Source organism: Carassius carassius, chromosome 17, assembly GCF_963082965.1.
Source record: "Carassius carassius chromosome 17, fCarCar2.1, whole genome shotgun sequence".
Taxonomy (NCBI): domain Eukaryota; kingdom Metazoa; phylum Chordata; class Actinopteri; order Cypriniformes; family Cyprinidae; genus Carassius; species Carassius carassius.
In genome coordinates, this window is record NC_081771.1 from 4,025,026 (window position 1) to 4,047,834 (window position 22,809).

The 22,809-nt window shown below is 36.0% G+C and overlaps 1 protein-coding gene across 4 annotated transcripts in view; it reads left to right on the forward strand.

The window, feature by feature from the left end:
* The first annotated feature begins 3,986 nt into the window (after nucleotides 1-3,986).
* Nucleotides 3,987-22,809, forward strand: part of LOC132160793 (chromodomain-helicase-DNA-binding protein 6-like) — a 34,233-nt gene continuing 15,410 nt past the window's right edge. For 3 of the 4 annotated variants that reach the window (XM_059570481.1, XM_059570484.1, XM_059570483.1), the window contains exons 1-16: nucleotides 3,987-4,473; nucleotides 6,511-6,563; nucleotides 13,616-14,145; nucleotides 15,489-15,633; nucleotides 16,489-16,638; nucleotides 16,743-16,808; nucleotides 17,148-17,206; nucleotides 17,869-17,986; nucleotides 18,190-18,276; nucleotides 18,373-18,507; nucleotides 18,631-18,752; nucleotides 19,400-19,643; nucleotides 20,553-20,729; nucleotides 21,481-21,624; nucleotides 21,909-22,164; nucleotides 22,286-22,496. In XM_059570481.1, the coding sequence (XP_059426464.1) occupies nucleotides 6,537-6,563; nucleotides 13,616-14,145; nucleotides 15,489-15,633; nucleotides 16,489-16,638; nucleotides 16,743-16,808; nucleotides 17,148-17,206; nucleotides 17,869-17,986; nucleotides 18,190-18,276; nucleotides 18,373-18,507; nucleotides 18,631-18,752; nucleotides 19,400-19,643; nucleotides 20,553-20,729; nucleotides 21,481-21,624; nucleotides 21,909-22,164; nucleotides 22,286-22,496 (2,471 nt within the window). In that variant the 5' untranslated portion in view covers nucleotides 3,987-4,473; nucleotides 6,511-6,536. Of the gene's footprint in view, nucleotides 4,474-4,685; nucleotides 4,765-6,510; nucleotides 6,564-13,615; nucleotides 14,146-15,488; nucleotides 15,634-16,488; nucleotides 16,639-16,742; nucleotides 16,809-17,147; nucleotides 17,207-17,868; nucleotides 17,987-18,189; nucleotides 18,277-18,372; nucleotides 18,508-18,630; nucleotides 18,753-19,399; nucleotides 19,644-20,552; nucleotides 20,730-21,480; nucleotides 21,625-21,908; nucleotides 22,165-22,285; nucleotides 22,497-22,809 lie in introns of those variants that run through there. The other variant, XM_059570482.1, reaches the window with a different exon arrangement.

Genomic DNA, 22,809 nt, shown 5'->3' on the forward strand with positions numbered 1-22,809 from the left:
AGTTTCCTGTGAGGGTTAGGGGTAGGTGTAGGGTTGGTGTAGGGCCAGAGAATATACAGTTTGTACAGTATAAAAACCATTACGCCTATGGGATGTCCCCACTTTTCACAAAAACAAACGTGTGTGTGTGTGTGTTTATAAATTAAGTCTCTTCTGCTCACCAAGGCTGCATTATTTGTTTATTAATTTTTTTTATTGTTATTTTATTTTATTTATTATCTGTTTAAAAATACAGTAAAAACTGTAATATTGTGAAGTTATTGTATATTGAATATTGTGAAAAAAAATTATATGTAACTTTTCTATTTTAATATATTTTCAAATAGAATTTCTTTATGTAATGGAAAAACTGAATATTCAGAGACATTTTTCTTCTTATTATCGAAGTTGGAAACAGTGCTGGTTAATAGTTTTTGCTGTTTTCTATTGTGCTTTATGTGAACTGTAATACATTTTTTCATGATTTTTCTCTTTAGTTTCACTTTAGATGCAACACTGTTGAATGCAAATGTATTGATTAGAAAAGAGAAAGAAAAGACCCTACACTTTTGAAAAGTTTAATGGAATTTTATGCAATTCTGTTAAAATCAACTCATTACTATTGGATTACTGTCAACAATTCATTTTAGCCAAAATAAGGATTTGATATTTTCTGAACTGTATGTTACTGTATTTTCCTTTTTAGCTTTTTCATTATTACTATTTTTATTTATTGTTTACTGTTTACATAACTATTAATTTATTTAGATGAAAGCTGACTTTGCATAATGACTATGCATAATTTCAAACATAAATTTTGTGGAAATGGCTTTTGTACTTTTAGATAGTATGTGTGACAAAAGGTGTATGTGAGTTCAATGAACTGTGTGTTCTTCCCCCACACAATAACAGTGGAAATATTCAGCTTTTTAAGCAGTCAAGACCTTAGGGATTGTTTATAGAAAGTGACTTTAAAAAATAAACCCGCCTTGAGAAATACTGTATTCACCAGAGTAAAAGTTTGACTAATTCCACTTGCTAAAAGTATGCCTCATCTGCCCTCTGCTGGTTTACATCACTATCACTCCTGTGTCCCGCTCCAGATGTTTCAGAGGTCAAATATAAGGTTTAGGCTTGAGAACACAAAGAAAAAAATGTTGTTTGTAGTATGATGAAATGAACTGCAAGAGTGTTTATGGTTTGAATATTCTTGAAGCAATAAAAGATCTTAAATTCCTGCTAGAGACGCTCTGGGCTCAGAGCCAATGAAGGAGCAGAAGGGGAGAAAAAGAGAGGCAGGGAGCTTTAGGGATTTGTTATGTGCCTCTAAACAGATGCCCTGATAATTTCCTTCATGAATGTCATCTTATCTTCACATTCTCATCCTCTTTGCCACTGGAAAAAAATATGCATATAAAAGAGATTAATTTGGCCCCAAAATGCAAACAAAAACATTTTGAAAAAAGTGCCTGAAATTCATTGCTTCGATACAGCAAGATCTTTTCTTGTCAGCTGGTGTTTTGGTGGTTTTTATTGGAAGTATGAAATTATTTCTCCAAGTTCACACAGGTGTAGCTGCAGGTGAAAAGTGTGTGTGTGTGTGTGTATATATATATATATATATATATATATATATATATATATATATATATACATATGTACATATATACATATATATATATATATATATATATACATACATATATATATATATATAGTGATGTGATAGTGATGCTTGGCTTCAAGATTTTATAGTCAACAAAATATTTTAGACGTGGTTAGAGGACATATAGACAGCAGCTTGATCTACAGTATCTTTTTATCAATACTATTTCGATCTTCTTCCAAATTTAATGTGTTGCTTGTCACTTCTTTGTTTGTAATTAATAGTGAGATTTACTAGCAAATTCTAAGAACATTTAGTCATTTAGCAGACGCTTTTATCCAAAGCGACTTACAGATGAGGACAATGGAAGTGATCAAAATCAACAAAAGAGCAATGATATACAAGTGCTATAACAAGTCTCAGTTAGCCTAATATAATACACATATCAATAACAGATGGAATAGAAAAGAACAGAGCAAGCTAGTGATATAGGCACTTTTTAAATTGTATATATATATATTTTAAAGAAAACAAGCAGTTAGCAAATGCCTAAAGTCTAAAAATGCAAGAGATGTGTTTTTTGCCAATTCTTGAAGAATAATTTTTAAAGAGAATTCATTCCTTTCTTTCTTTCATCACTTCAAGTCAGTTACCCATATGTGCAGGGATGGAGCAGATGGTTTGGAAATCAGCTGCTTTGAGGAACCTCAGTCAGTGAAAGTGAGATGTTTGCAGGTGAACACACACAAGGGGAACATCCTCTGACTGCAGTGCCGAATGAATGCAACCCCTCAACAGAGGTATTCCCTATATTTGTCCTTGATATTACAAACCTGCATCTATTCTAATGTGTGCATTTGTGTCAGTGAAGGGTTCCTTTATAGGGGTAGTGTGATGTTTTAGAGATAAAACACAAGGCTTTGATGCTGTGAGCCATGAGCATCACTTCTGCAGCCTTGTACGAGACACTTAACCCCGAGTTGCTTCAGATGGATTGTCCTTCACTATATTGCATGCTGTGCTTTATGCATGTATGCTACCTTCAGTTTAAAAAAAGGTGATGAAGATGAAGGTCTCTTTATAGTGTGCTCCTCAAAGTCCCAGAGTCATTTCAGCAGAGTTTATCTACAATTCTCTTGGCGGAGTTGTATAAATAAGGTTGTTTGGCTCAGCAGACCACATGTAACTCAGCCGCAGATTACAAGCCAAAGCAACTGCCAACAACCTTCAGTAAAAGATGCCAAATTCAGCTTTTCTGTCATCTTCTGGAAAGTTTTGCAATGTTCCATATTAATTAGTGCTGTCAAACAATTAATTGTATCCAAAATAAAAGTTATTGTTTACATAATATGTGTATTGTGTATATTTATTATGTATATATAGATACACATACATGCATGTACATATTTAATAAAAACATGTTACGTTTATAAATTTAAATTGATTTAGATATGATATTAATCATGAATATAAATATATACATTTAAATATATGAAAATATTGACAAAATATATGCTGTATGTGTTTATTTATATATACATACTATACATAATATATTATAACACACATACATTATGTAAACAAAAACTTGACAGAACTAATATTGATGTATATAAGATAGGGATTTATCGCGATTAATAAAGTTTTAGTGTGACAGCACTGTGCCAGTAGGTTTAACGCTCATAAACTACTGGATTGGCATGCCTTTATGTCAACATCTTCTTACCTTTAAGAGGAAATCCATGTGATCTTTAATACAGGTGTGTTTGTAAAAAATTATAAAATTTTCTAATACATGCAAAAAACGTGCAAACAGAAATACACCACTGGTCAAAGATTTGCACCGGTAAGATTTTTTATTTATCTATTTATTTTTTTTATAGTAATGTCTCTCTTATTTACCATATTATTTGATCAAAATAAAAGCAGTAATATTAAGAAATATTATTAAAATTTAAAACAACTGTTTTATATTTGAATCTATTTTAAAATGTAATTTATGTGTACTCAGTGTTTCACAAATTATAACAAAGCTATATAAGACATATTGTATAGTTTAAACAAAGTACCTTATGATAACCATAGTCTTGAACCATGCTGTTGACTGTTCATGTAGAAGAAGTAGAGGTATATGACCAATGACCATAGTGCCATATCTAAACAATGGTAGTACCATGGTACTTTTTGGTTAGTGCAAGACAGGTACGCCCAATTTACGGCAATGGCATACCCAAGACTGTTTGATGCACGACGTGAATTTCTGTACAGGTCAAACACAGCTTCGCATTAGTCAAAAGAGCTTCAGGAAACCCAACACATCACAAGGACGTATGCAGTCTAACCCACACGCTTTATTATAACCCCTGCTATTCTCACATCCGGGATATGAAACATGAGCAAAGACGTGGAATGTTACTTTTTTTCCTCTCTCTCTCTCTCACAGGCGCCGTAATGATGGAGTAAAAAGCATCACGATTGGTGGATGCGGCGAGAATAAACATAAAACCCACAGCTTAGCTTTTTGCACTCCGGACGCGACGCGACAAACGCGAATCAATCCAGCGCGTGCTCTCGGACATCAGGGAAGAACTGGAATAGAAAACCCTCTTGAATTGCAGCAAAAACACCCACATCCACACAACGGAATACAAGTACACAATGGTCGCTGGCGATATGTGTCTCTCAGACAAGCTTAGCGCAGCGTCGCTTGCGTGAGAGCTCGCTGGCCAATAGGAACCTCCAGCGGCCCAGCTGCGCTTAGACGGATCCAATGGCGAACGGCAGAATACGGGCCTAAACGCACGTTAGGCTGTTGTTGCAGGCGGCCAGCGCTAAACTTCACCAAATAATAGCTGTTTGTATTTTGGCTGCCGCAGTAGCCATTTTAGGTAAGCACATCTTTAAACTTTTTGATTTTAACGCGTCGCGCGCAAAACCGCATGGAGTAGGTGGCGCTCGGTCGCGTCAAACTCTCGCATCCCCTCATGAATGAACTGCTCTTGTGCGTTTGGATTAAAGAAATTGCTCTGAGTTTTTTTTCCCTTCCCCGACTCCCACCCCCTCTAATTTTTTATGCATTTTTCTAAACTGTCATGGCGTTTAGTGTCCTTGGAATTAAACGTAGAGAGAGGAACGCGTAGGTTTTTAGGCTAACTGATGTCCGGAGCCGGCGTGTCCAGGTAGGTGAGGTCGCGTTTGACGGTCCCTCCGCGGAGTTTGAGCGGCTCTTCACGCGTGCAACGCCTGAAATATAGAGCACCGTTGCCGTGACATTACAGTTAGCACGCTGGCTAGCGCCCTACATGGGCTAATGTATATGGGACACGATGTTGGGCTTTTTATAAGAGTGTTTAATAGGCAAGTTTGGCATCTGTTGTGGCACAAAGCATCCCATGACTGCTATCAAGTGTTAGGAACAATGTAACTTCTAGCACTCATGTGGCTTACTTCAACTCCTGGTTTGTGCTATTGTCACTGTTGAAATGAAACTGTTATTTATTGGTTTTTGTCACTAATACGAAAACGTTATTGCAACAGATTTATGCCTTTTCTTTTATATAACGTTACAATGAAAATGCCTCAGTTACATCGACACCTGTCTTAACTCCAGGAATGAGTTAGTTAGTATCAATGGGCCCACCTGGTTTATAATGTAACCCTTTTGAAATTAAAGTGTGCATGTGGATTTATACAACCAATGATGTTGCATTAGTCTGCCTTTCTTTTTTTATACAATAATAACACATGAAAGGTAGTTTCACACCTGACTTGCTTCATGCAATAGGTTAGTTAGTATTTGGGATCCCACCTGTTTTATGATCAAATTATGAGATTATTATAGATTTCTATCACGAATAATGCTTCCTAACTTAATGTTTTTGTTTTTAATTCAATGATGGTGCACCACAGGTAGATGACATCTGTCTTAGGTCAATGAATGGGTTAGTTCATATCAAGGGGTCCATTTGGTTTATAATGTAAACCTTTTGAAATGAATGTGTAAAAAGAGTTGTATCACCATAGATGTTGCATTCGTGTCAAAACGTTATACTTTTCATTACATTTCATTTTACATTACATTTTTTAAATAAATTGCACGACAAGTAGAATGACTCCACTCTAACCTCAAGCGATGGGTTATTTCGTATCAAGGGTCTCACCTAATTTATGGTGAAAATTATGGGATATTTATTTATGCCACTAATAATGTTGTGTTTAGCTTTTTATTATAAGAGCATCACCGGTAGATTGACAGCTGTCTAACCTCAAGCAATGTGATAGTTAGTATCATGTAATTTTGTGGTTATTACAGATTTACGTCACTTCTAAAGATTTTAATGTTTTTAGTTTTAACTCAATGACAGTGCACCACAGGTAGATTGATACTAAATTTAAGTAATGCAACTTCAGGAACCGGGAAGTTAGTATCTAATTGCCTTGCATTTAGTGATGTTTCAGACTAGTATAAATTATTTTAAGTAAACCCTTTAGAAATTTAAACTTAATAAAATGGGTTGCGAAAGTGGAGAGAAGTTTAAGTGCTCATAATTTGCAAGTCAGTCATTTGAACAATACACACTTGTTATTAAGTTATGTCTTGGTGACAGGAAGTGATGCAATATAAAATGACCTTGTATAGTAATGTTGAATAAGAATGTTTATTGACATCCTAAATATTATTAATGTCTACTGCAGCCTTATTCCTAATATGCACTTTTAATCTAATTTTGTTCTATTATATATTTATTCATTCATTTTTTATTTAATGATCACAAGATTGTAATGACGAAAATGTCTAGATGTTAGTTTGAACTGCCTTTAAAATTTGTTGTGCATTCTAAATGGAACCAAACTTTTTTTTTTAAAGTTGGTTTATGCTTTGCATAATTTTTGTATTCATGACTCCTTGCATCTCTGTATTCCAGACGCAGACACAGAGATCAAGAAAAAAATGAAAATACAAAAGAAGGACAAGCAGGTTGGTGTATCACATGTGTTTCTGTCAGACACTGTGTGAGAGTTCCCTGTATATCTCGCTCTCTCTGTTTCTCTCACACCGTCTTTCACACTTTCGTCATCATTGCAAAATTAGCATAAGTTTTAGTCCTTGCACTATAGCTGTACTTCAGACAGATTCTCAACCTTATTTAACCTACTTTTTGTCTTTAATATTTAAAGTGCTGTTTGCTATCTTTTTTTCAAAGCTTATTAGGTAGTTAAACTTACCCTGATGCTAACTTTCCCTGAGACTGTAGGTTTACGATTAGGATTTGAGATGCATGTGAAATGTGCAGAAAGCTTCTGAAATTTGTTTGATCACATAGTTTATATATCCTCCACAAGAAGATTATTTGGTTTTCAGTTGTTTGTTCACAGTCCAGGAGATTTAATTAGGTTTTCATTTTTGTTGCAATATCAACTGCAACTTTTTAAATTTAAAACGCCCAGATGTTTACGCAAAAAAAGAAGGCGTACCTTTAACTTGTGGTCGTCACATGTGGTTGCCGCAAGCTCCTTCGTAGAATTCGCCCGTCCACGCCTTTCTCAACACGACCCACCTCTGCTCATCCAAGCCGGCCTCCGCTCACTCTAGACCACGGCTCACTCTAGGCCTCCGGACTTCGCTCACTCAAGGCCGCGGTGTATGACGCTGTTTCGTTGAGAAAACGAAACTAGTTTTTTTTTTGGCCTTCCAAAATAGAACACGACTACAAATCATGTTAATATCATGTTTATAATGGGTTTTATGTTTATGTCTCATAGGGATGGGATGGTATGAAAATTTAATATCACGATTATAGTGACTAAAATTATCACGATTATCAATATTATCACGGTTTTGTTGAAACGAGATGAAAGTGTTCAAAAATAGTTGATGCTCACACTGAAAACATTTCAGCAAGTTTTATATTTAATAATCAACAAACAACTAATAAAACAAGCAACTCTATGCACTTAATTTAAAGAAAGATTAAATTCTGTGGCATTTCCTTCCTTACAATGAAAAGTGTAGAAGCATAGAAAAGCATAGAAAAGTCACTGACTTTCGCCATTCCTTCTCGAAAAAACCCCCCAAAAAACATTATGCGCTGCGCTTGCGTCAGACTGTTGCTGGCTGGACATGATTTAATAGCGAGTTATTAAAACCGCGATAATCAAACACGGTTTTAATGATAATTCATTTTTAAACGATATTACTAACCTTCAGCACATTTTATCACGGTTATCGATAAAACCGGTTATCGTCCCATCCCTAATGTCTCATCGCTCCGGCCGGACAGGGATCGCAATATGTTAAGGGGTGTAACATTTCTGCCACATGATTGAGGTATTCGGCCAATCACAATGCACTGGATAGCTGGCCAATCACAGCACACCACGCTTTTCAGACCGATGAGCCTTGTGAAAATCAACGTGTTTCAGAATCTGGGGCAAAGAGGAGCAACAATAATGCACAGTATGTGGAAAATGAGTTTTTTAACCTTAAACCACATAAACATATTTCTTTACACCAAATACACAAAATAATGTTCTTTTTAGCAGCATAATATGACCCCTTTAAATAAACACTTCTGTCGGCTGCAGCATGTTAATGGTTGCCAAGCATCAAAGCAGCTTTCTGTGTTCTATAGAATGTGCACCTGTGTGCATATCTGCAGTTTATATGCCTTTGAATGGGACTCATCCAATCAGAATTTGCTGTGGTAACTATCCATTTTATAAACTTGGATACTGTGTCACAATTACTGGTGACTTTTGACTTGTGATGATAATTCAAGGCAGATCATTTCTTCATAGCCTGAGCTAATGATTAGCTGTTATTTTGTATTGCTGTTACTGGTGGTTGATGAGGAGATCCCCTCTTTCATGTAAAGTGCTTAGAAAAGTGCTATATAAATGTAAGGAATTGTTATTATTGTTTGTTAGGAAAGCATCAAATGGAATATATCTTTTGTTTTTCTTGAAATGTAATCTTCTGAATCTACCTCCAGTGTTTTCATAGTTTTTTTCATAATGCATCTCGGTTACTCCTGCTCTGAGTTGATGCTTGAGTCAGACACTCTAGAAGTGTAGGTACTGTCAGCGCAGGCTGGCTGGTGCAATGATTGCTGTCCTACAGGTAAATGCTAAAATTCTGAATATAATATCTGTTGGCATGTGGTACGAATATGCTATCTGCAGCACCTGGTATTACTTAAACCTAGTGTAAACTCCAACCACAAAGTTACAAGTTTAAATGTATAATTTTGGCAATAATCACATTGGCATTTTGTTGACATTGCTGCTACAAGTCCAATTAATGTGCACCATCTGTGCTTTTTATATTAGTGCTTTAGCATATAGCTCTGCTATTAATTATTGTCTCAGTGTAAATTTGGTATCAACACACATTTTGGGTTATCTTTGGATATGCATTTTTGGATATGCATGAATATTTCATTATTTTACAGATGAATGTAAATAATTCATAGATATTCGTACAGAAATTACTTGAATCATCATAATATTGGCATTTAGGCCTAAACCTTGAATCTAAATGTTGTTTTGTGTCCTGCAGTAAAAAAAAATAGCAGTAAAAATAATTGAATGCAACATTTTGTAACATTTTTCTATATCTGCATCATTAAGTAGTCTGTTTTTCCTTAGATACAAAAAATTACATAAAACACGATGGCAATACTGAAATCATGTTTTGTGTGATTTTTCTAAGAGAGGTTAGTATCTCAGTAAGTGAAGAACTTTGTGCATGATGTGTTTGAAATCTGTGGAGATCTCCAGTGTGGACCTGTACGTCTGATTAGCACTCAGAACAAGAAGTTACTTAACCTCCATACACACCTCGTACTTCTAGATGAGGATGTAGAGATGATGATAATGTTTAACTTAGTTTAACTCCGTTTCGCTTTGTTAATGTTTGATTAGAAATCCCCTAGCGATTTCCTATGAAATACAACAGAAGTACTTGTAAAGAAGGTGTGGGGTGTAGCAGAAAAAGATGTTCAGTCAGCAGTTTGCATGATGTCCCTTTGTCATTGTGTTCTATGCATCTGCACAATCTCTCTCCCAGCTTGTTTTGATTCAGGTTGGAAACACCCACCCAATCATGCTAATTGTCTAGCAATCATTGGCTGTGCTTTGAAATGTCAAAGTTGAACATTACTAAAGTCTGTAGACTTCAACGCATTGGTTGGAGCATGAAATCGTTTTTAAATATTCCTTAATGTGTATTCGTCTGTGTGGGAAATTTTAGTTAGTCAAAATTTAGGAGGGTAAAAAAAGAGTTCAATTTAGTGGTGCACCAAAATTTATAAAATATTATAAATTCCCTTTGATCATCCATCAGGCATGTCTATGTATTCATGTGTGCCTGTCTATTTCAACACTTTTCAGACCATAGTAATTAGTACAAAGAATCAGTTGTGACATTTATGAGTTGTGAATAAATCCCAGCCAGCGTGATCATGCACCAGTTAGACAGAACATAAATCAATGTCAGCATCACTCAAACTCCTTCCATCTCTCGTGCTTCCCCCTTGATCACTATTGCTGCATCAGTAAATAAATGTCAATGTTAAACATGATGTGTTGTAGTAAGGCTTTCCTGGTTTCGAGAAATGTACAGCATTTCTCACCTTTTATGTGGAAAACCACCCGAGGACACTTCTGTGAAGCTGTCGGATTGTCAGGCGGATCAGGGAGGCTTTTGGTCTGCTGTCAGGCGCAGTGGATCTAGACTCGGCGCTGGGATTTCTTGAAGTGAAGAATGGCTGTGTGTCAGTAGTCAGTACAGCAATGAAGCAGTTAACTTGGATGGGTTAAAACTCTGTCATATTGTCTGTTCAACCGGATTTATATGTTCATTGCTTTGACAGTGTGACCACCTTTTTGAGAGAAGCACTTTGGAGACATCAGGAGATTATTGATGACTTAAAAAAATAAAAAAAAAAACACTGAAGTTTAGAAAGGCCAAAGAACCGCTTTCACACTCAGACGCTCTTCTGGTAGTTTCATGTCACTCTCATGATGCAAATAATCTGATCTGCATTTGGATTTGAATTTTAGTGGTGTCAAAATCAAACTAGGCCAATTTAGTTTTCCATACCCGCACAGCGAGTCCAGTGATTCAAAGGGCACTACCTAAGCGCCCTGAGAGCTTCATTGTCAGGCCTTTCTGAGGAACCGTCAGGGATTCACACCAGATTAAACTGTGACTTGATTTTGACCAATTTGAAATCACTGCAGGTTTATAAAGTGATTAACAAGTCAAAGGAGGCTTTACAATTGAGTCTGACTGTTGTTGTCATTAATCTTGAAGAAAAACGACCACTGTTCCAGTCACTGTTTGAATTTAGGTAAACATGAAATATGATATGCACTCAAAATATACAGTGGACACTACCATTGGATTAATTCATGTTTTTCCTGAGCTTTTGACCTAAGGGCATCTGTACTGATACAAAATTACAAATTATGAATTTTTATTTTATTTTTTATTAAATTATTATAGTAAAACTATTGGATTAATGTATGTGCACTACCATTCAGAGTTTGGGGTCAGTTAGATTTCTTTTTGAAGAAAAAAATCCTATAATGGTTTCCCTTAAAATATTTATCACAGCTCTTTTCAACATTGATAATAATACATGTTTCTTGAACAGCAAATCAGCATATTACAATGATTTCTGAAGGATCATGTGACACTGAAACCTGGAGTAATGGTGCTGAAAATGTAGCATTGCATTACAGGAATAAATTACATTTTTAAAAATTAAAATAGAAAATACTTATTTTGAGTTGTAGTAATATTACACAGTAATATATGTTTGATCAAGAAAATGCAGCCTTTGTGAGCATTTGAGACTTCTTTCAAGAACATAAAATCTTACAAACCCCAAACTTTTGTACACGGTAGTGTAAATAAGTAAATGTATTTATAATGGATGAGTTGGAGCAGATAGTTAATGAAAATCAGTTAAGTGTCCATCATACATGTGAACTCCTTTTTATTTTGTTTAAAAGCATTTCAGGTTGCACCTGAACCCTCTTGGTGTTACCACTTTATCTCAGTGGTTTCACTGTTGATTATTTCCCTCCCTATTCTAGCCAGTAAACATCTAGATAATGTTTGAAACTTTGTATTTTTATCACTTCTCATGTTATTGCCTCCTTAGGATCTTTTTTTGCCCTCATTTTACCTTGTTTTTTTTTTTTTTGTAAGTAAGTGTGCCATGATTCTACTTTGCTTTACACTGTAATCATCTTTTAAATGTTTTTAAAGATGCACATCCATGGCCATTGTGTTGTGTCTTTTGCTGTTTTTCTGAGCATCCTGTCATGAGCACCACATGTTGTAGGTGACATGTCAGGTTAAAAATAGTCCAACTTTTCTTGAGATCCCTGCCTTATGTTCTTCTCTGTCTAGGTGTTTTGAACAAGTATTTTCATTTTCATTGAATAGACGGTGTCCTACGCATCTGCCTGTGACCATCTAAGTATGCAGTTTGTTTTAAGTTTTTGTCTGAAACCATGAGCAAAAGAATATGGACTTTATTTAGGGAGGCTTACAGTCGCACAGAGCAGTTAAAGGACCAAAACAGTTAATTTCTCTGTTTTTATGATTTATGTTATTGCAGTTAGCGTGACCGCTGCTGTGCATTTGATGAAGAGGTTGATGCATGTTAGTGGGAGTGATGTGTGTGAATGTTTTATAATGCACGTTTGAGCAAGGTGTGTTCGGGTTTAGAGCTGGCATTGACTGAACTGCAGCTGTCGCGTTTGGGAGTTGGGAGTTGGTATTGATTCATAGGGAATTTGATTGCAAAGTGTGTACGTGTGTGCACTTGCGGTTGGCAGATTTGCCTGGCAAGCATGCATACTGCAGCACGTCACGGGAATAGTCTGCAGTGTTTGCGCACACTTATGTGAGAGAATGTATGCACGGTTCCATGCACTTGTACGTATGGGTTTGCATACATAAGTGTGTGATGCATAGGGAGAGCATTCGAAAAAGGACAACATAAGGGTAAAAGTGAAAAGGGCATTAGCAGGAAGTTGTTCTTTACTCTATTTGTCTTTATACAGTGAAGTTAAGTACAAAAAGTATAGTTTTTACCCATGCTGATATCACTAGTATTACCTTCAAGAACAATGAGGTTGATGCTCAGAAAGGAAAGGGTTACCACGGAGACTGCGTGTTTACGTTCCTCCTTCCCACAGCTTGGTCCCGAGCCTGTTGTCATGACGACGGCCCTGATTCCAGCCCCGCTTGCTTTGGAAAGCATGTGATTCATTGACATTATCTCCATACCTGCTTGCAGTCGCATGCTCTGTTGGGGTGCGCGTGTATGTATGTGTGTGTGTGTGTGTATGTGTGTGTGTCTGCCTGCACATGCGCGTGCTGTTCCACATGTGTACTGCAATGCTAGGCGCAGTTAAAAATAAACGTGCATTGCGGAATAAGAGGTACAAAGCTAAATTTGTACCAGAAACACAAATCTCGCATACAGGAGTAAATTCAGTTTACTTCATCCATGTGTTTTCCTTTAGAAGGAGGAGAACCTTTTTGTTTTAATCTGCCCTGTAATGTCTCATTGCCTGGGCATCTCATGGTTTCACTAGGGTGAAGAGATTTTTAGATTTATAATTGGGCACATGCAAATAGGGTTTCAGATCAAGAGATTGAACAGGGATTGAATTTTTATTTTTTTTTTATTATAACATCATAAAGGGTTAAACCAGACAAAGCCTGAATGAAAGTGCCCAAAACTATTTTTTTTTGATACACAGCAAACTGGAAACCCATGATGGTTTTGACTCGTCAAATCTGAGCTATATTAGCTAATCTACTTAGTTTATAATGTGAATATCTGTTTTATAAAGTTGATTGGTTTTCCAGTGATTTTTGGTTAGTTTAACTATTAATTGAAAGACTGGATGAACAGTCTTAACTAGTCAGATTTGTCAGTTTTAAACAACACAAATAATGTTTAAAAAAATAAATTAATTTTAATCCAACTCTTGTTTTTCCAGATGTCTGCCACCCATGTACTTAAACACACTCCATCCGTTGCTGCCTCGAATGCCTCTGACCAAAACGCACAAACTACATTTCCCATCGGCCACTTGGGCAAAGAACAGTTACGAATCATTGGAGGGCCGCCCAATCACTGCATGGCTCACACAAAGCACTCTGGGTTACGGGAGGCAGGGCCTGTGGCCAGCAGTCACAGTCTCCGCCCCTTATCAATCAACAGCGAGGAGGACGATGGAGGGGGCGGGACAAGGGTGAAGAAGAAACGAAGGAAAAAAGACAAGAAAGAGTCAGAGTGGCACAAAGATGAAGAGAGCAACGCTAAACCAAAGAGAAGGGAGCAAAAGGAAGGGAAGGAGCTTCTTGCGAGAAAGGCAAAGGTGGCGAAGGAACAAAAGGATCATAAAAAGAGGGAGCCAAAAGCCCAAAAAGAGGTCAAAAAAGTCAAGAAAGGTCAAGATGTAAAAGTGAAAACACAGGCCAAGAACACTGCAACACATCAGCCCTCCAAAAGAGGGAGGAAGCCAAAGTGAGTAAAAGAAAATGACAGAGTTGTCTTTTTTGGGTGCAATATTCCTATAAATGTACAAATATTACTGTTAAAAGTGTTTTTTAGTGTTTTTGAAAGATGCTTACCAAGGCAGCATTTATTTGATAAAAAATACAGAAGTTTAGTTTAATATTGTGAATTATTGTTACAATTAAAAGTAGCTGTTTTCTATTTTAATATATTTTAAAATGTAAATTATACATGTGATGCAGAGCTACATTTTCCATTGTTCAGTGTCACATGATCTTCAGAAGTCATTCTAATATGCTGATTTGCTGCTTAAGAAACCATTCAGATTATTGTCAGTGTTGAAAACAGTTTGGGAGCCATGCTTTATTTGATGAACATGAAGTTTTAAAAACAGCATTCACTGTGAAGTTTGATCCATTCATTGTGTTTTTGCAGAAAAAATTTCTTTAAAAAAAAAATTCACTCAGTATTTTGGCCTAACAGTGGAGTACTACTGAATATGTGCTTTATAGCAAGACCATAATGGTGGGCATATTTAGCACCCATGGTGCCTCATCTACTAAAAGATGTCTCAAAGAGAGCAACAATCAATTTAGGTGTTGACTAACAACTGTCACCTGACAAAAAAAAAAAAACAAGTCTAATTTCAGTAAATTGCATCCTTTGCATGTGACAATTTTGCATATATTATATCTGCACTGTTCTTGCTTGCTAAGCTAAATCACAGAACTTTTCATGCCTTGATTGGTTGAAATGTGATACAGGGATTGTGGGCGTTACAAGGTGAATGTAGGTACTTACCGGTTTCCAATTTAAAACCAAGGTCAAAAAAGAAACCTGCAACCATGCAAAGGGCTCTTTGACCTTTTTTGGCTATTTTTTCTAATGTACTTGGAGAAGTAAAGATACATTTTACAGAGGCATTCAAAATGTACTCAAATATGTAATTTTCTTCAGGGTTGTATTAAACAATCCAATGCCACTATGATGACACTAAAATATGGCCTTATGAACACAAGAGTTTATGCCAATCATCTTTTGTGATTGGATACATTTCCTTTTTAAACTTCCTTAACCACATTGTGGTTCCCTCTCACCACTTGTTTTTCCAAAAGTAAAGCATTGAAACGCAATTTTATTCAAATGCTGCACTCGAGCAAAACTGTCATCCTACTTGTCCACTTATAAACCAGTAAATGTCTGCATAGCAGATGTCGCTGTTTTCTACCATTATATGGCTAGATACTTGTCATTCAAACAAGTCCTTGGGTGGTTTGCGCTAAGATTGGTCAACCTGAGCAAAACTGGAGGTAAGATGAATTTTAAGAGCGTTTTGTTCCTGTGTTATGTAGAGAGCAGGGTGCCATGCCCCCGGAGAAGAAGAAGAAGGGAAAGAGGAAAAGTGATGCTGTACTTGAGATGGTGGAGAGTGATGACACAACCTCTCTCAGCACGCTCGCCACCGGCGAGGAAAGCATCGACCCTATGGATAACACTGTGAGTTTTCCGGAAACATCCACATCTGAAATATGGGTTTCTCCTGAGTAGAAGAATAATGATCTGTATTTACACAAATACCAAATCCTAAAATTGCATGTTGAGAGTTCAGGTTCAAAGTTCTGAACATTCCTCAAAGTATTTCCCTGGTTTTATTCAAGATAACAGTGGCATGTTAACAATTACTACAAAAACAAGGGATGCACAATATAGCTTTCCTATCAGTTATCAACCGCTGTTGTTTTTTGGATGATATTGTACATTTAATTTTAATGTCTTTGTCCTGCTGTTTTAACGTTTAGTTTAACTTTGCACTCAATTAGTGTTTAATTTATTTAAAATTGTTAAAAACTCTCAAAGTGAGACATTTATTGCAGCATTTAAAATAATATAAAATGTGTGTGTGTTTGTGTGTGTCTGTATACAGTATTTATATATGTATGAATGCCAGAATTTTAATAATTTTAATTCACTGTGTCTGTTGGAAATCAGAAGGAAATAATGTAAATATTCTCATTGTTTTAAAAAGTGTGTGCATAAACAAATGGATAAAAATTATTAAAAATAAATAAATGTGTAAATTAGTGTGACTTTAAAATCACTTACAGATCTGGCAAAGATATATCTGTAATCTTTGGATGTACATAAAGATTTATACAAACTAAATGAGTTTAAATAATTTTCTTTCTCTCTCTATTTTTGCATTATTTTCATAAACACATTTTCCCCATAATTCCATTGATGAATAATGGATATTTTTGTTGCCATTAATTTATTTATAAATGTACAATTTTTTGGTGATTGTTAATCATTTTAATGTAATGTGTAACTATATTTCTTTCTTTCTCTGTGCAGAAGAGGCGATCAGGGCGTCAAGTGAAGCGGCGGAAGTATAACGAAGATCTTGATTTCAAGGTCGTGGATGATGACGGGGAGACCATCGCTGTGTTGGGCTCGGGCCGGATTGCCGCCATGTCTTCCTCTACCCTCGCCTGGCAGGCTGAGGTAACCGTGGCAACATCTGCCATCATGCCACACCGCAGACCTGCCCTACTTCTGGAGGGGCGGAGCAAACACACTGGAATAATGCCCACCTTCTTTCTTCCCAGGAACCCCCTGAAGACGAGGCTAATATCATTGAGAAAATACTGGCAGTGCGAACGGTCAAGAAAGAGGTAATGTTGTCAGATTACATGTTATACTTATAAATGATGGATTTCTTGCTTGCATTCAGGTCCATGAACATTTTGCAAGTTATATAAAATGAAGCAACAATATTTCTTATATGGCCATGAAATTTCCTCATGAGTGTGTATTTGATTCAGTATTTAGAATAGTGGTCGCTCAATATGTGGTGTTCAATTATTGATTCTTAAACCTTGAATATTTGATTAAATTCTTGATTTACACCATGATAAAAAAAGACCAGAATCCTGAATGCAGTACTGTAGCATATAGCGCTCTGTAAACTGGGATGCAGGGAATATCTCTAAAATGAAATCATTTTCATGTAGACATCCCTTGACGAACCACCAGAAGAGATGGAGGAGTTTTACGTCAAGTACAGAAATTTGTAAGTGTACTCATGCGACTCAAACTGCTGTTACCATTTTGTGCTCTCAAACTCAATCACTCAGATTATCAAAACTGTCAGAGCAAACACATAACTCACAATTATTGTGTAATGCATTACTTCAAATCATTTATGCATTAAATTATCCATCTGCTAGAGTGGTAATACACCCTGCCTCGAGAAGTAATTTGCTGAATCGGCAATGGTGTGATTTACAGCAAGATCCTTTTCTGAATTAATTCTGGAAATTACAAATAGAAATCTTTAAAGTTACATTTAACCTAAAAAAAATTGTAATGTATATATACTTATATTATATTTAGAATTTAAATATATAATTTTTCTGTTTGCATTACAGTAGTGAGGGGCTTATGTGCTACATTTTCAATAATACCTCCAAACATAAAATTAATGCTAAGAATCATAAAAGGCTTCATTTTCTTTTTGCACTATATAATTAATGATTTATTTTGAGTTAAAATGTGACTTAGACATGTTCTTGACAAGTTTAGTATAGATGGAGAAACAAAGACATATTGTAAAATACTATTATTAAATCTAAAAACTATTTTAAATCAAACACACGCATTCTGGTTGAAAGGTAAAGCACACAGTGTTGTTATCGCACATTGTCAGCTATGAAAGGCTTTTCTCGTTGCCAGCTCCTATCTGCACTGTAAATGGGCGACCTTGGAGGAACTGGAGAAGGACCCACGCATTAGCCAAAAAATCAAGCGCTTCAGAAACAAGCAGGCGCAAATGAAGCACATTTTCACAGAGGTGCGTCTGCCAAAACATGCTGCAATTTGTTTGTGGTACATTTAAAGTTGTAACCTGGATATGCACCAGATATACTAGGATGTAAAAGCTAAGATGCATGTGGAAAATTCAAGAATTTTAGGTTTATGTTTCAAGTACCTCATTGACTTTCTACAAGTGTATTATTTGATTAAATCTGGCTGAGATGATGTGCTTCTCCTCAGCCGGATGAAGACCTGTTTAATCCAGATTATATTGAGGTTGATCGGGTTTTAGAGATCGCTATCACCACAGATACAGAAACTGGAGAGGTGAGGTGCTCTTCAAACAGTCTTTAAAAAAAGGAAGCTGTCATAAATACTTTCGGTGCCAGTCTTTTGATGTTTGGTTTGTTTGCATGTTAACAGGAAGTCACACACTACCTGGTGAAATGGTGCTCTTTGTCATATGAGGAGAGCACTTGGGAGCTTCAAGAAGATGTTGACCCTGTGAAAATCAGAGAGTTTGAAGACCTAAAGCAAATTCCAGAAATCAAGCATGTGGTAAGTCCTCGAATGCAAATGATTGCATGGTTCAGCTGCAGGTTTTATCATACGGTCCAAAACATTTTCATTTTGCGTTGCTTCTAAGCATGTATCTCAGACTTATCTCTTATCTTAATACAGGAAAGGCCTCTCCCCGAACAGTGGCAAAAACTGGAGAAGTCCAGAGATTACAGGAATGGGAACCAGCTGCGAGAATACCAGTTAGAGGGAATGAATTGGCTCCTTTTCAACTGGTACAACAGGTGAAAAAAACTTTTAATATCAGCAGTGGTAAAGTCCCTAAACATCATGGTCTTATTTTTAGGTATGATGTCACTACTTAAGATTAAAATGAGGCTAATAATAATTATTACAGTGACGAAATGTCTTTTTTTATTATTTAAACTGATCAGTAAAATAAGAAATACTTGGACTTTCTCTGTTTGTTGCATTTGATTTGATGAAAGGACTGTTAATTTCAACATGTTTCTTTAGTGTGATTTTATAACCAAAATGATTATGATTGTTTAAACTATTCACACTATTCAATGATTTTGTCTGACACAATGTAATGAATTGTCTTTTGTAAGATATTTGTCTGCACATATTATAATATTTATATAAATCTCAACATTTTAAACATAACAAGAATAATAATATTAATCAATATATAATTTGATTAATTTTTCAGCATGTAATTAATTTAATAATAATAATGATGATGACAATAAAATAATTTACAGCTCTAGCTGAAATCAAATGCAATTAATAATAACCTTATTTACATACATTTAAACTAATTAAAAGCCCAGTAACTCTATAAAAATAGGGGTGTTGATCATGATCAACAAAAAGATACCAAAAACTGCAATCTGACATGATTAATAATCACCTGTTCCTCTTGATGTAGGAAAAACTGTATTCTGGCTGATGAAATGGGACTTGGGAAGACCATCCAGTCCATCACGTTCCTCTATGAGATTTTCCTCATGGGTCTAAGGGGACCTTTTCTCATCATCGCCCCGCTCTCCACCATCACCAACTGGGAGAGAGAGTTCCGCACATGGACTGAAATGAACGTCATCGTCTATCACGGCAGCCAAATCAGTCGACAGATGATCCTGCAGTATGAGATGTACCACCGAGATGAACAGGTGGGGCAAACAGAGTGATTCATTTTGAGCTGTCAGTAGTGAGATGAACAGAAGCACACTATAGTTACATTAACCAACATAACCAAAACAAAACGTGCACTTTTTTTATATACCTTTATTGATATCTATTTCTTTTTGTTATTCAAGATGTGTTGGCAGTTTTTATCAAAAACCTAGTCACTACACATCACAATGTAGACTTAGAATAGTATATAATTCGTTTTTAAGAAATTCATACCTTTATTCAGCAAGGATGCGTTAAATTGATCAAAAATGAAGATGTTTATAATGTTACAAATTTCTATTTCAAAAATGTAAATGCTTTTACACTTGTGTTCATCAGAGAATCCTGAAATTATAATTTGAGTGTGTTTATATATATATATATATATATGTGTGTGTGTGTGTATATATATATATATATGTGTATATATATATATATATATATATATATATATATATATATATATATATATATATATATATACACACACACATATACATATATATACACACACACACATATATACACACATTCATTATAATGTTTAATAATAATAATAATAATGGTTGTTGACCACCAAATCAGTATATTAGAATGATTCCTGAAGATTAAAAATTCAGCTTTGCCATCACCGCAATAGACTAAATTAATCTTCAGAAACTTTGAAAAGTTTTACAAACCCGTAACTAGTAAAACAGTAGTGTAACAAACACAAGAATTCAATGTGTGTTGCTTTTTACCCCCACAAAATACATATCTAGGGCTTTCATATAATTTTTTACCCAAACCCCGGTTAATGCCTAACCTTACTCTGCACAGCTATTTTACCAGAAGGAGAAGGTGTTGTAGGCACATTATATTTGTTAGTACTGTGTATACAATGGGTCTTTCTCTTGCTCCTTCAGGGAAACATTGTGTCTGGTCAGTTTAAGTTTCATGGCATCATCACTACATTTGAAATGATAATGGCCGACTGTCCAGAGCTGAAGAAGATCAACTGGCGCTGTGTGGTGATCGACGAGGCCCATCGCCTAAAAAACCGCAACTGTAAACTGCTGGAGGGACTCAAACTCATGAACCTGGTAATTCTTTTTTTATGTTCATTGATGTACCATGAAACATACACAGACGTTTTTGTCATTTGATGTGTGTGTCATGTGTCATTTATAATATCATCTGCTCTACAAATGATTCAAAGAGTTCAGATCTAAATGCAGAAAAGGAGAAGTGTAGCCATCTGTGATCTATACTACAGTGATATCTCTTATGCACACGTCTCATTTATCTGCGGAGTTCTGCTTCACTGCATTAACATGCACACATCCTCTCTGGACACAGAATGAGTAATCTCATCTCTCACTTTACATATTACTGCAGCTATGGCCAGTGTGTGCAAACTGAGCTACATTTGACGCAGTGCTGTTTTATTCAAGAAGATCATCTCTCACAGCTGATTAGGTGTATTTGATATACAGGGGTTGAAAAAGTATTTGGACACTTAAGCCACTTTGCAGTAGTGAATGACATCCAGAAAGTGTATAAATTGTGTGTTTTCACTATATTTAAATTTGTACATAAATGCCACATATTTTAATATCGTGTGTCTAATGCATTTATTTTATGCAAGACTTACACAAGACAGTGTCCGAATACTTTTTTGGTCCAGAGTATAGAAATGTGTCCTCATGCTGGAGCAAAGTCCAGCTCAATGTTTCCCAGTGTTGTATCTCCATCTTCATCCAGAGAGACTTGGTATAGATATCCTAAAATGTAAATACATTTTTGTGAATCAGTCGACTGAACTTAATGTTTCTGTGTGTCTTCTCTCGTAAGGAACATAAAGTCCTTCTGACAGGAACTCCTTTGCAGAACTCTGTTGAGGAACTCTTCAGCCTGCTTAACTTTCTCGAACCCTCACAGTTCCCTTCCGAAACCACTTTTCTAGAGGAGTTTGGAGACCTGAAGACAGAAGAGCAGGTGAGAGCTAAACCTTGAATGCCTTGATAGGAAGCTTGTTATGCGCTGGATAAACATCTGCACACCTTTACTTGAAAATGTCTTGAGCTTGTGTTCATCTCGGACTTCATTTTAGACATTAAACCAAATCCCTTTAAAAAAAACTTTCATTTTGGGAAGATATAAAAGTATACAATTCTAATTTATTTCTAGGTTTTATGACTTTATATTAGACAATATGGCCTGATTATTGTTGAATGATTATGTGCCCAGTTTTAACCTCATAAACATCAACATACCCACAGGTAAAGAAACTGCAAGCCATTCTGAAGCCCATGATGTTGAGGAGACTGAAGGATGACGTGGAGAAGAATTTGGCCCCTAAACAGGAGACGATCATTGAGGTGGAGCTCACTAATATTCAGAAGAAATACTACCGTGCCATTCTAGAGAAAAACTTTGCCTTCCTTGCCAAAGGAGCAAACCAGCACAACATGCCCAACCTCATCAACACGATGATGGAGCTTCGCAAGTGCTGCAATCACCCGTACCTCATTACAGGTGACATCTGGTGTTCAGATCGAGTGTGAATATGAAATATCTTGTTTGCAGTTCTCTACATCTCAGTAGCCACACCTCTAATTTGTAGCGCTGATGTAGTCACTCTTCTTCCTTCTGTCAGGTGCTGAAGAAAAGATCCTTGAGAGCTTCAAGAAAACCTACAGTTCTGAGGCTGCAGATTTTCAGCTGCAGGCAATGATCCAGGCTGCTGGTAAACTAGTGCTTATTGACAAGTTGCTGCCCAAACTGCTGGCCGGAGGACATAAAGTGCTGGTGTTTTCCCAGATGGTCCGGTGCCTGGATATACTGGAGGACTACCTCATTCAGAGGAGGTGAGACAGCTGCTTATTATACAGTGCCATTAGGCATACTTCTATAAAAAAGAAAAAAAAATTGTTGATGTTTTGGAGACTGTAAGTGAATGAGGAAATAGACTCCACGTCAACATGAAATCAAAACCTGGTTTACTTCACTTTACAATTCATCAAAATGTGTAGGAACCCTGTGTCTGATTATTAGAACATAAAAAAAAAGTTTTGGGTTCACTAAGAGTTTTTTGAAGAAACACCAAGGATGCAATAAATTGATCAAAAGTGACAACAAAGACATTATACTGTTAGAAAAGATTTTTTATTTCAAATGAAG